Source organism: Sinocyclocheilus anshuiensis, unplaced genomic scaffold (assembly GCF_001515605.1).
Source record: "Sinocyclocheilus anshuiensis isolate Anshui unplaced genomic scaffold, SAMN03320099.WGS_v1.1 scaffold999, whole genome shotgun sequence".
NCBI classification, from domain to species: domain Eukaryota; kingdom Metazoa; phylum Chordata; class Actinopteri; order Cypriniformes; family Cyprinidae; genus Sinocyclocheilus; species Sinocyclocheilus anshuiensis.
The window spans coordinates 253,228-265,983 of record NW_015544197.1 but is presented as its reverse complement, the minus strand read 5'-3'; the positions used below and the strand labels follow the sequence as shown (position 1 = coordinate 265,983).

The 12,756-nt window shown below is 37.4% G+C and overlaps 1 protein-coding gene across 1 annotated transcript in view; it reads right to left on the bottom strand.

Annotated features, from left to right (window-relative positions):
- Positions 1 to 12,756, bottom strand: part of LOC107696745 (kinesin-like protein KIF1A) — a 74,117-nt gene extending 61,361 nt beyond the window's left edge. The window contains exons 1-2 of the mRNA XM_016497226.1: positions 12,428 to 12,756; positions 9,569 to 9,732 (exon numbers count right to left, since the gene is read on the bottom strand). Of these exons, the coding sequence (XP_016352712.1) occupies positions 9,569 to 9,674 (106 nt within the window). The 5' untranslated portion in view covers positions 9,675 to 9,732; positions 12,428 to 12,756. The remainder of the gene's footprint in view (positions 1 to 9,568; positions 9,733 to 12,427) is intronic.

Sequence of the window (12,756 nt, the reverse complement as noted above, 5' to 3'; positions counted from 1 at the left end):
TGTGTGTGTGTGTGTGTGTGTGTGTGTGATGCACACACACCAATTCCTAATGCTTCAGTAGGTTTTTGGGTTTTATTATTGCGCAAATGTCTCCAACATTCGACATTCACCTGAGTAAATAGCATTTATGTGACAGTCACTATGGTAGCGCCGATTGTAAGTGTTCTGTTGCTAGGACCCAAGCAGGTCACATTCTGGAAACTGTGATGGGTTTGGAGTCCACTAACCAATCAAACCAATCAGTGCTAATGATGCTAACCTTGAGATGCCACTGCCTGAATTATACATAGCAGTCAGGGTGTCTGATTTCATGCTCCTGATCTGTTATATTCCAGCATGAGTTAGGTTGTTAATACACTTTTTTAAAGAGGTCAGTAGGGTTGGGTACTGAAAAACCGAAACCTGGGTACCTATGTAACCGGTATGTACTAGAACCGAATCAGAAAGCTACGGTGGCCGAGAAGTGCAAAGCAGATCACAATTCTGAAAACAAAATAACAAATTACAAACGCAAATGCAAGTCTAAAAAACAAAATAACAATTCAGAAAGCACAACAACAATTCAGAGAACATTTATAACAAGTCAGAAAACACAATGACAAATTCGAAAACAAAATAACAAGTCAGAAAACTCAACGACAAATCAGACAAACCGGAAAAGGTAGGTATAGTTTGAGACAGCGCCATTGGTTTGGGATTACTCACCGCTGACTGGACGAGACATATGTCAATCAACGTATACAGGGAAGAACCAGCCGAAGAACAGCAGAGCCGTGGTAGAAAGTTCGGAGATGGTATTAAAGTAGCTCAGTTTAAATGTATTGTATGAATTGCCCTTACGCTGGAATAAAAAATACGGGGTGTCGATTTACATTTAGTTAAAAGTGGATGTAAATCATCAGCTCCAATGGTGCAGATGGATAAGTGCGTGCCATTGGCTTTTTGACGCGATAGATCTGGGTTCGATCCCACCTTTTGCCGAACTTTGATATTTTATTTAACAGAAATCACTTTTCAAAAACTACAACGAACGACTCGTTTGGACTACAACACATATTTTACGGGATTTGTGATATCACAAATACCGACGAATGGGACGAGACTTGGTTGAGCTGCTCTAGAGAAGGCAACGAGTGTTCTCACTATGTCGTAGACGCGCTAGCTTTCCCAAGGCAGACGAACTTAGAGTGGTTACAATCATCTGGGTTTAAATCGCGCTCAAATTGATTTGATATTGATGCAATATTTACACTGAAGCTCGCAGGCGGCTATTATAAGGGGCGTGACATTTCTCGACCAGGCGCCGAGTGGTGCAAATCACAACACACACTGGCCCAGCTAACCAATCACAGCACATTTCGTATTTCAGAAGGCGGGCCTTCATTTGATTCAGGAACTATTCGAGCCGTTCATGCCAGACTGGGGAGAGAGGTGTTGTAATAATGTAAAATATGTGAAAAATAATGTGTTTTTCGAACAACCTAGTATGAGAGCCTGTTCTAGTACACCCCCAAAACAAAATCAAGACTGTGTAAAAGAGCATAATAGGACCCCTTTAACACACATGAACGCGTTCTTTATAAAACGATCATGCGGCTATTTTCATTTGAAAATTTAATATTTAATATAAAACATATTACAGTGCATGTGGCATACCATACAGTCACTCACAGAACTGATTAAAGAAACGAAAAGTCAATTCACTCATTTTAACTAAATATCAGAGTGATTGACAGAGATACAGTAGAAACATTATGTGTGGTTTTGTATTAAATATTGTTTTGTATTAAATAATGACCCAGATCGTGAAATACATTTATTTGCCTTAGAGTAAGGGAAGCACAACTCGGGAAATGAGAGCATCCGAGGAGCATATGAATGCTATGTATATTTATTTGTAATATTTTGAATGTTCTTTAATGTTATCCATCATTTTTTTTGTGGCTCTTTTTTTAAAGTATCAGTTCAGGCTCCGGTACCGTTTTAAAAGTATCGATTTGGCACCGGTATCGTAAAAAAAACAGTCAATACCCAACCCTAGAGGTCAGTCGTCAATAATAGTCCTATGCTGTGAATACCAAACCTTTTTTCTCTCCTCTCATAATCTCTCCTTTCCTCTGCTCTCAATAATGACTCTTCTCAGCAAGGGTGGTTACATCAGTGTCCTGACTGAAGCGGTAGATGCACAAACCTAATGAGGAGGATTTTTAATCACTTTTAATGCTCAGAGGAGGACGTGGCAACTGCTGACGTTTGTGTGTGCAGTGAGATGGAGATTTTGGGTTTCATTGAGTATGAATGTGTGTAACAGTCTATAACCAGTGTGTACATCTATTAAAGGTCAACAAAAGGTCACGTTGAATGGTGACCTTATAATAAAACATGTCGTGGATGTGGTGTGTTTCGTTGTGAAAGCGAAACTACTTTGTTTGGCCTTCCAAAAGAGGATGATATCCACTTCGTCATGCCTAGAGCTGATCCGTGCTGGTCGCTGAGGAAATACATCAACTTCGCGCTGTGGATTGCCGGATCGGCTTTCACCGTGGACGAAGCAGAGTCCAGCCCGGGGTCATCACATGTGGTTGCCGCAAGCCCGCCAGCCGTTCCTTCGTCGAATCCGCCGGCCGCACCTTTCTCAAGCCCGCCGGCCGTTCCTCACTCTAGCCCGGCCACCGCTCAGTCAAGGCCGCGATGTTTTTTTAACCTTAAACCGCATAAACACATTTCATTACACCAAATACACAAAATAATGTTCTTTTTAGCAACATTATATGACCCCTTTAATATGATAAGACTAATCTTAATTAAAACTGCCAAGGAAGCTGAAGACTACTTCACCAAGATGCACTAAAATACATTTATGAGAGGTATGGTCTGGTATCTACCACACTGTTGTTTAAGACGATTTCATACTCTATAGTTTTGAAATTTGTGAGATAAATTTCAGGAAAAATCATAAAATATTTATCTTTTTGTAGAGAAAATCAGTAGTCCTTGATCAGTTAGTGTGACATGCTAACTGATGACTGTTTGTTTTGATTTGTTTATCATAAAATATTTATCTTTTTGTAGGGAAAATTTTTAATTTTGATCAATTACTGTGACATGCTCATGGTTTTGTGAAATAATTCTCTTGCTGTAAGAAAAAAATATGTTCATTCCTTGATTGATTAGTGTGAAATGCGATAAATCTCTGCATCTTAGCCTCTGATGAAGAGCTGTCATAAATATTGCATAAGGTCATGTCAACAGGACACCAATGTCTTGCCTGAAATGTGTACAACACATTCTGAAATAAAAGATCACTGATGTCAGACAGTAGGGATGTAACGATTCACTCAACTCACGATGCGATAGGATTCACTATACTGATTTCACAATACGATTTTCTCACGATTGTTTAAAACAAAATTAGATTGAAGACAAATTATAAATGAAAAGTCGTCCTTTTATTTTTGCTATAGGACAAAATGCTGCACATTTCTTTGTGAAATTGAAATGTCAAATAACAAAACTAAATTGAAATTTTTAAACAAACCCCAAATCTAATCAAACAAATGAGACAAAAAAAATCTCTTCATATATATACAAACTAAGGCTTTGCCTGTGCTCTTTCCATTCAAAATTAGAGGCAGCCACTGCACTTTAATCACGATCCAAACAAAGATGCTGAATACATGCAGCACAAGCAGTTTTTAATCTAAAATAGATTGTATAATTTGACATTTTAAACAAAAACAGAATGGTCTGACTTAAAAAACAGAAGATGGGCTGAATGAGACGCAGATTCACTCTCTGACAGCAGGTGGCGCTTATGGAACAGCAGCGATGCAGAGTTTCGTTGGTTACCACCGTAAACAAAGCACAGCACTGAGCTTTTAAACACTTTAAATATGTATTATATAGAGTTAAGATGAAAAGAAAATACCATTGAAACTTTTCTAAAGACTGTCAGTTCCCCTGTCTTTAGAAAAGTTTCAATGGTATTTTCTTTTCAACTCCCATCCCCAAATGTATCACGATTCGTTTAATATCTCAACCGATTTGATTCGTCACATATTTGTATCGATGTTCAACCAGCTCGTGGTGCATCGTTACATCCCTACCACACAGTGTACCATGCCTTTTACCCAAGATCTCACTGAGATTATATCGCAAGTAACATCCACAAAGGACCACAAAAATAGCACAGCTTTAGCTTAATCAAAGTTCTGGATTCTGTTAAAGACTGAAGACTCCATGCACACCAGTCTCAATCAGCAAAGAAAAGGGAATTCTGGGAGTGATGTGATCAGGGGAGGATCATTTAGCACTTTGATCAACATGGCAATCGATTATCTTAAACTCTTAGCTAAAGTATCTCCATTTCCATAATTATACAGTTTTTTATCAAATGGATAATTTGGTATCTCTTCTAAATGGACATATTCCACATGTATAACCACAGTATCACTGAGTACATCACACAGAATTTACAGCAGCACTGAAACCAATGAAACCCCATGTCAGTGAAGACTTTTTGCTGTTCAAAGCCATTAGACAGAATTTTACATTAGTTTTCTCACAGGGACCAGAGTTAAAATCTTCTGTGACTTGGTAATGAGACAATTTCCTATGAAAAGGAAACTCTTTTACAAGAACTTGAGTGAGCGGCCCAATGGTGCCTCAGTGATAGTAGGGTGGCTTAAACCAGTCAGAGCTGTCAATCGCTTAGCTTTCCACCATTCTGCAGCTTTGTGAGAACTCTGCTATTGACCCATCTCAAGCTGGCAGCAGTGACAATGCAAGCAGTTGTTTACACCCTCAGATTAAGACTGGGACTGGCCTCTCTCCAAATTACTGCTGACTAGAAAGGCTCTTTCATGACATCATCGACCCTCTTGCCGAACACCAAGTCTACTTTTCAAAGTAGCAAAGGACAGCAATCTACAAAACAATTCAGAAAGATGTGTTTGCATTTGTGTTTATGCATATTAGCACATTTTTTGCCTCTGCAATTCTAGTAAAGTGCCCTACAGAACGCATTCACAAAGACATAACTCCACATAAACAACAAACAAACATCAAAAGAAGGTCAAACATGTTAAGTAATTGAATGTTTCTCACATTAGATTTGGAATAGATCTCTTACGCCACTCCACTGGGGCTTTATACAGATCGGTTGAAGCATCCTGGTGATTGTGTTGAGAGCTTTGAAAAGATGTCTTTGAATGGACTCTGAACAGACACAGGCAAACCACACAGGCAGTCTGTGCAGGTAATCTTGCATTTCAAATGAATGCTGTGCTGTACGCTGGCTTACAGCATTGCAGTGCTGAGACAATATGTCACAAAGGTAGTCAGGTTAGAATCCAATTATCCAATTAAATTCATCAAAATTTGAAAGGTAATTATTAAAAAATCTAGCACAGATGAAGCAGATACTAAGATCTAAGAGAGCTAATGGACATAATATATGACAAACTGGAATGTACTCATTAAATATATAATCTTTTCAAGATCTTATTTTTACATAACATTTCTTATGTAATATTAATCAAAATTGTCTTAATTAGGCATGCCAGATGTGCATTTGAATCCACTTTAAATTTTCAACTTAGCAATGCGTCAAGATGTGTTAATGTCTGCAAGTATGCCAGAATTAATTTGTAAATGGTTAGAGTAATGTTAAATATTTTTATGACAGAGTGAGAAGTAAACTTAATGTCATATGCAAAAAATGTCAAATAGAACAGCCTGGATTCATTAGTATTCACAGATTTTCATGGATATTCATGTTTACACACACATATTTGTATGTTTGGATATATGCTGAAACATACAAATGATTGGGGATACTGACAATATGGAAAAAAGGTAACACTAGGGAGGGGGCTGAACATATTCTTCTCTCTAACACCGTGTCTACAACGGACGCGAATGGCGCGGCGCGGCAAACTACTATAGAACTCATTATAATCAGTGATGCTGTCTACACTGGATGCGGCGCGGCGCGACATGACAAATCCCAGACAGAAAACTGCTGCTGCGTTCTATTTATGACGTAGGCTATTGACACAAATTTCGAATGATTTTCAACGGTCGCTTTTTCGCGTCCAGTGTAGACAGACTTTAGCTGTTGGGGCGCGGCTCAGCAACTGTCGCGTCCGGTGTAGACACAGTGTAATAAAGGCAGGAATCTCTGTGTGTCTGTCTGTCTGTTTACATTTTTATTATGTCGAGAACCGTTCATCCAATCGACTTCACGCGTGGGGGGTGTGTTGCTGCGGACCCAAGGGAGTGCAGTGTCGCATTTTGGTGCAATATGGACACGCGACACGTTCATAATTAATAAACTTAAACTACAGAACAGCGCGATCGGGAAGCGGCGTGCCTCACGCTGGCAGGGCTTACATTCTCCGAGAACGGACACTGCACTAGTGATACAAAAACACAGGTCTGTTAAGAGCAATACATTTAATATAGACAAATTATTATTAGGCTGGGCTACTGTACGTTTTTTTATGACTGCCGTATTCGCAAGTATTTTCCAAGCAAATTAAGTGCACGTTTTTATCATGTGTAAAATTACTGATTAATATTACTGGCGGATAAAAGCATCTCGTTTTTTTTACATCAACAATATACTATAGGCGTACTACTTACAGAACTCAGGTGATTTTTCAAACTTGATGTGCTGTTGTGGTAGGCCAGTTTCAAATCGCATATTTGGCACACTGCCTTTGTCTTGTCCTCATTCAATTTAAAGTGCTCCAGATTAACTGAATCATGACGTTCATGACCTTCACTCATGGGCGATTCATATTCAAGCGCGAATGAGAACCGTTTCGCGGGGGATGCCAGGTGTTCGAGAAAAAAAAAAAATAATATTCGAATCTCAAAATTGAAAATCGAATGTCAACCCACCGAACGAATATTCGAATGATCGAATATTCTGGTCCAGCCCTAGTAACACTATATTTTAAAGTGGCCTTGTTACACGTGTTACATGTACTGTACTTACTATGGTAATAACAGTAAATGTAACATAATTACATAAAAACTAACCCTAAACCAAACCCTATAGTAAGCACAAGTAAATTAAGGTTACACTTTATTTTAAGGTGTCCTTGTTACAGTGTAATTATACATATAAGTACTGAGTAATATTAATTAACTACATGTACTTACTATGTGGTTAGGGTAAAGATTTGGTTTGGTTTAGGGTTACTTGCATGTAATTATGCATAATTAATTGTTATTATAATAGTAAGTACATGTAACTAGGACACCTTTAAATAAAATGTTACCTAAATTAATATTATTCAGTAATTAATTGTATAATCACACTGTATCATGGACATTCTCTCTTTCTCTCTCTCTCTCTCTCTCTCTATATATATATATGTGTGTGTGTGTGTGTGTGTGTGTGTGTGTCTATGTTATAATAATGTAATTGGCAAATAAATGTACAGTTACAATTTTTGTTACAATATAATATTGTATAGATTTTTTTCCATTACCACTTGAGTTAATGGCAGATGTGATTTTAAACATATTGTAAGAGCAGTGATGTTCATCTCTAACTATTAAAGATCTGACAGAAGGCTGACATGCACAATCCATTTACAATGACAGTGAATATGTTATTGCTTTTGATGGCTCATTTTGCTATTATTTAAGGTTCACAGTCTTGACCCATTAAAACAAAAGAACTGAGTGTATTAGGCTTTCACTGTTATCACTCTACAAACAATGTCATTTTACATTATGCATCACTAGCTCAGTGCCCTTACAACAAAAAATATCTTCAGCAACATGGCTTACAGATTTGCCAGGCCCAATGCATCTCCTTCGTAAAACCCTTGACCTAAGCTGTACAACAATACTGTGGTGTAATATTACACGTGCTATCATCAGGACCCTTTTGTATGTGCACTTTGTTTTTACAAATAGACAAAGGTATAACAAATGATGTATGGCTTTTTACTGCAGTTTCTCTTGACCCATTCTAGTTTTTGACTCAATATTTGATGTAAACATCAACACTCTATCAAAAACTACCTCAGCTACAAAGACGACGGTGGACACATTGTTTTTCTGAAGCAACACAAGGTGGAAGGGAGGAAGCTAAATTAGGCCAAACTCTAAATATTTCACAAGCTCTCATCCATTATTGACCAATGGTTTCGCCCAGCCAGGCAGATTAGAAATCAAATCTCTCTCCAGTCAACCATCAGTTCCCTCAATTCTTCGAGCACATTCACACGCTAAGAACCAAGAAATCATCTGCTGCATGACATTATTGAAAAATTGCATAATGTAAAAATGGCATTTACAAAGGAGTACTACAATATCCAAATTCCAATTTAAAATAATATTCTTAATATGTTTAACCCATCTGTAACATTCTAGAGCACACTATAGGATAAAAAGGAAAAATAATAATAAAGTGGCGACCAGGACTAGTTTAATCACTTTTGTATTCTTACCATTTTTATACAGTTCATTTTTATCAAGTCAACAGGCACATACATTTAAGTCTTGGCTGCAAAAACAATTACTGTCCATGAAAAAGGAACAGTTCATTAAACACTCACTGACCTTTTGCCAAAATCCTGTAGAACATGTTTTCAAGCTTGTTGTCAACCCTATAATATAATATAATATAATATAAAAATCTAAAACAGTTATTTTAAACTGTAATACTACTCAAAATCAAAACTTATGTAAATTATATAAAACTGCAACATGTAAAACACATATGACACCTTGCCCCAAGCTGACAATTATGATAAATACTCTTGTCCTAAGAGCATAGTTGTACCTTTCAGTTAAATAATCTACTTTCATTATATAGTTGACCCTTGGCTCTATGTAGTTTTATTGTTCTCACTTGTTTACCCAACAACAAAATATGGTCCCCTCTTGTGACCATTTAGGATATAACTTAATGTTTTTAATTGGAGACCATGCAAGCATACACACACACACACACACACACATATCTTCTACCTCATCTAACCATTTAAGATGTCTTGATTTTATGATCCTTTACAACACAACATCCTTTACAAAGAAAATGATGTCTCCTCATTAGTTCCTTTGAAAATGACCACACACCCTACCAGCTAAACAAGTGGTTGCATGACAACTGTCAAAAACAGCAAACCAAAATCACTAGTAATTACAGCAGTAGTGCTTGTTGACATTGCTGCTTGTCAGTTGTCATAAAGTAAGTTAATTGCAACATCCCTCTATTTTTTTCTCTGTTTTAATAACTCTCAATTTCTGTAGCCACATTAGATTAATGGCCGACTATGAAATGAATGTCGGATTAGATTTGGTGAGTTTATTCGCCCCCAGTTCACTGATCAGTAAACTATTGTCCCACAACATCTCAAAATGGCTGCCCTTATGAAATCCATGCAATGAGGTCAAACACTCAGACAGGGCCCATAAACACACAACACACGCATGTGAAAACAACATTAAGACACACAATAAAAGTCATGCTCTCTAAACTTGAGTGTTTTGAGTATTCTTAGTGATTTAACTGCTGGATGTCAGGTGCAGTTGGGTTACTTACTGGTTGTGTTTCCTGACATCTGGATGATGCACTTGGACTCTTTACTGGTCTCACGAGAGTTAAAGGGACGGACTCTCACCGCCACCTTCACCGAGGCCCCTGCCATGGTGCCTCTGCGTGTGTGCGGAAAGCACTCCTTTAAAAGTCCAGGTCACTGCTCACACCTGCAAAGAGAGAAATGAAACATGACGACACCGATTTCAACAAACAAAAAACTGGAATATCTATATCTTTATCTATTATATTATATTTAATATAATATCTAATAAAATAAAATATAATATAAATTATTGGTTTACTATTGTTATTATTTTTACATTTATAATGTGTTATAGTTATATTGTTATTAAATATATACATTATAATAATTACACATGAAAAACTGCTTACTAATTGACTGATACATATTGATCAATGCACTAAAAATGTAATATACACTGAATTTACAGTAAAATCTATTATCCTTCATCTATGTGCAGCACTTCTGAAAAAAGAGAGGATATTACTAGTAGCTCCATTACTATATATGAGCAGAGAAATATTGATTTAGACCATTCTCAATTGGAAATTAAATTACATCTACTTTCGGGAAGGCTGTAAATCTTAGCTGCCTATCACCATAGCAACTATGAGTATAATTTCTGTTGTATCTATAAAGAAATGGCATGAAGCGATGACAGGCATGACAAGCAAAAATAAGATTTCAGTGGTGACTTATGATGAGGTTAAACAATAAATTGAAAAATGTTCAATATGTCAATGTTCAGATCAAAGAGGAAGACTGTGTCTATGAATTCACCGTAAAATGATCATGCATGGTTAGCTACGGATCTAGAGAGATACTCGGCCCAGCAGCAACAAAAGAATTGCACAACTGGCTAAATGTCAGTATGCTTCCTAGGATTACAATAACAGATAACAGAGCTGGCTGCCACAAACTCTGAGTCCAGCTCAGTCTCCTAGTCAGACCAAAATGGAGGTACAATTTATGTGTCAGGGAAGATTTATGACCTATAAGCCTCAATCTCATTTTCAACAAGTTCTACTTCTGTTTATAAGCAGTTTGCTTCAGTAACTAAGAGGTCTACTTGAATAAATGTGAAAGAGCACATATAGTGATCTCATGTGAGCTGCATTCTGCTTTTTTCAATTAGACTAATATCACGCTGAGTCACATTCTGGTGTGGCGGAGTGGGTTCAGTCTCTCTCATTACTCTCTAGTCTACTTAGACCAGGGGTGCCCAAACTCGGCCCTGGAGGGCCGGTGTCCTGCAGAGTTTAGCTCCAGCTTGCCTCAACACACCTGCCTGGAAGTTTCTAGTATGCCTATAAGAGCTTGATTAGCTGCTTCAGGTGTGTTTGATTAGGGTTGGAGCTAAACTCTGCAGGACACCGGCCCTCCAGGACCGAGTTTGGGCAGCCCTGATTAGACTATTTGACATGAACCTCAAAGGCAGCATGTCCGTTTACAAAGAAGTCAGAAAGCTGCAGTTTTTAGTATTATTTAGGTGATGAAGTGAAAACTATTCAATTGTTTTGGATTGTGGATTTTGGATTACATGTTGATTAATCATCCTATTCACGTCTATTATAAACAATTTGTGATTAACCTAATTAAATATTGTCATGTAACCTAAAAAATGTACTTTAGTGGGGTAATGTATGAATTCATTGGTTGTATTCAAGTTGAAAATATTACTTAAGTCTTTCTTAATTGTTACACCAATGACAGTATTTAAGGGGTCAGATCAAGTAGAAACAGTGCCTTAAAAGGAAAGTTCACTCAAAAATAAGGAGATACAAAAACACACAAAGAGATATTTTGAGGAATGTTGGTAACCAAACAGTGGCTGGTAGCCATTGATTTCCATTGCATTTTTCCCTACTGTATGGAAGTCAATGGCTACCAGCAACTAAGTTACTAGCATTCTTCAAAATATCTTCTTTTATGTTCCACACAGGAAAGAAATTCATACAGGTTTGGAACAACATGAGGGTGAGTAAATGATTTTCATTTTTGGGTGAACTGATCAAAATTGTCATGTTTAGGTCAATTGTCCCTTTAAGCCTGTTTACTTGATCTGACCCTTGAAAATTACTGTCATTTGTGTAACACTTAAGTAAGACTTGTTAAATAATATTTTTGACTTGAATATAACCAGTTAGTTTAAATATGATCACATAAAGTAGGTTTGGCACAACTTGGAGGTGAGTAAATGATGACAGAATTTTAATTTTTGGGTGAACTATACCTTTAAGGTAATATTTTGCAGTGTAGATCATAAATTCATAACGGAAGAAAAATCAAGGTTTTTTTGTCATTGGTCATTGCGCTCTTAAGTGTCAACAAATCTACATAAATCATTCATTTGCGTGACATAATATGTAGAAGATAGTGCTATTATTGCACAGTGGGAATCATACGCAATTTCATATGTGTGTGTTCCCAACTCGCAACCATATCAATGAAAAAAAAAATGTGTCCTGTAAAAAAAAAAAAAAGTATAAATAATAATTATTTCTCTGTTCTCTGGTAAATTCTCAAATCGTGATTCATTAGTACAATCTTGAAGACATTACTGTGTGGCTGCCAGCCTGAGACAATGAATGACAGTGCATTTATTCCACCCGCACTTAGAAATATGTACACAAGGACAGAGGATCATTTATGATGAACAACATCTGTTCCAATACTCAAATCAAAAAACACTTCTCTGTCATAATAATAATGTCTGGATTTGTTGACAGGCTCTAAATGACCGCACCCCACGGCAGTCCCACCCTGGTGACCCAACACCAAATAAACAGAGAGCCTCATTAATACTGCATTGTCCTCTAGAACAATGAAAAAACTCTTACCTTTACGATGGTGATCCTCTGATGCTCTCAGCTATTGACTCTACAGTTCAGCTCCCACTACTGCCTCTTGTGCTGGCTGCCCAAATTCTCTTTTTTGAGCTCTTCCTCTGAAATGTCGAAAACAATCTTCTTTTCCCCCTGTTTAACAGGATCCTTTATTTGTTCCAGCGAGGTGTAGCAAAGTGTAGCTGGATGCCCGGTGAGGCCTGCTTGTAAGGAGGAAGGCTTCTTGGAGGAGAGATCTTTGAGTGCCCTGTAATGTAGAAGCCAAAATGGCTCTGCCGGCTGCCTAGAGCAGTGATGCTGAGACTGACTGAAGCAGTGACATC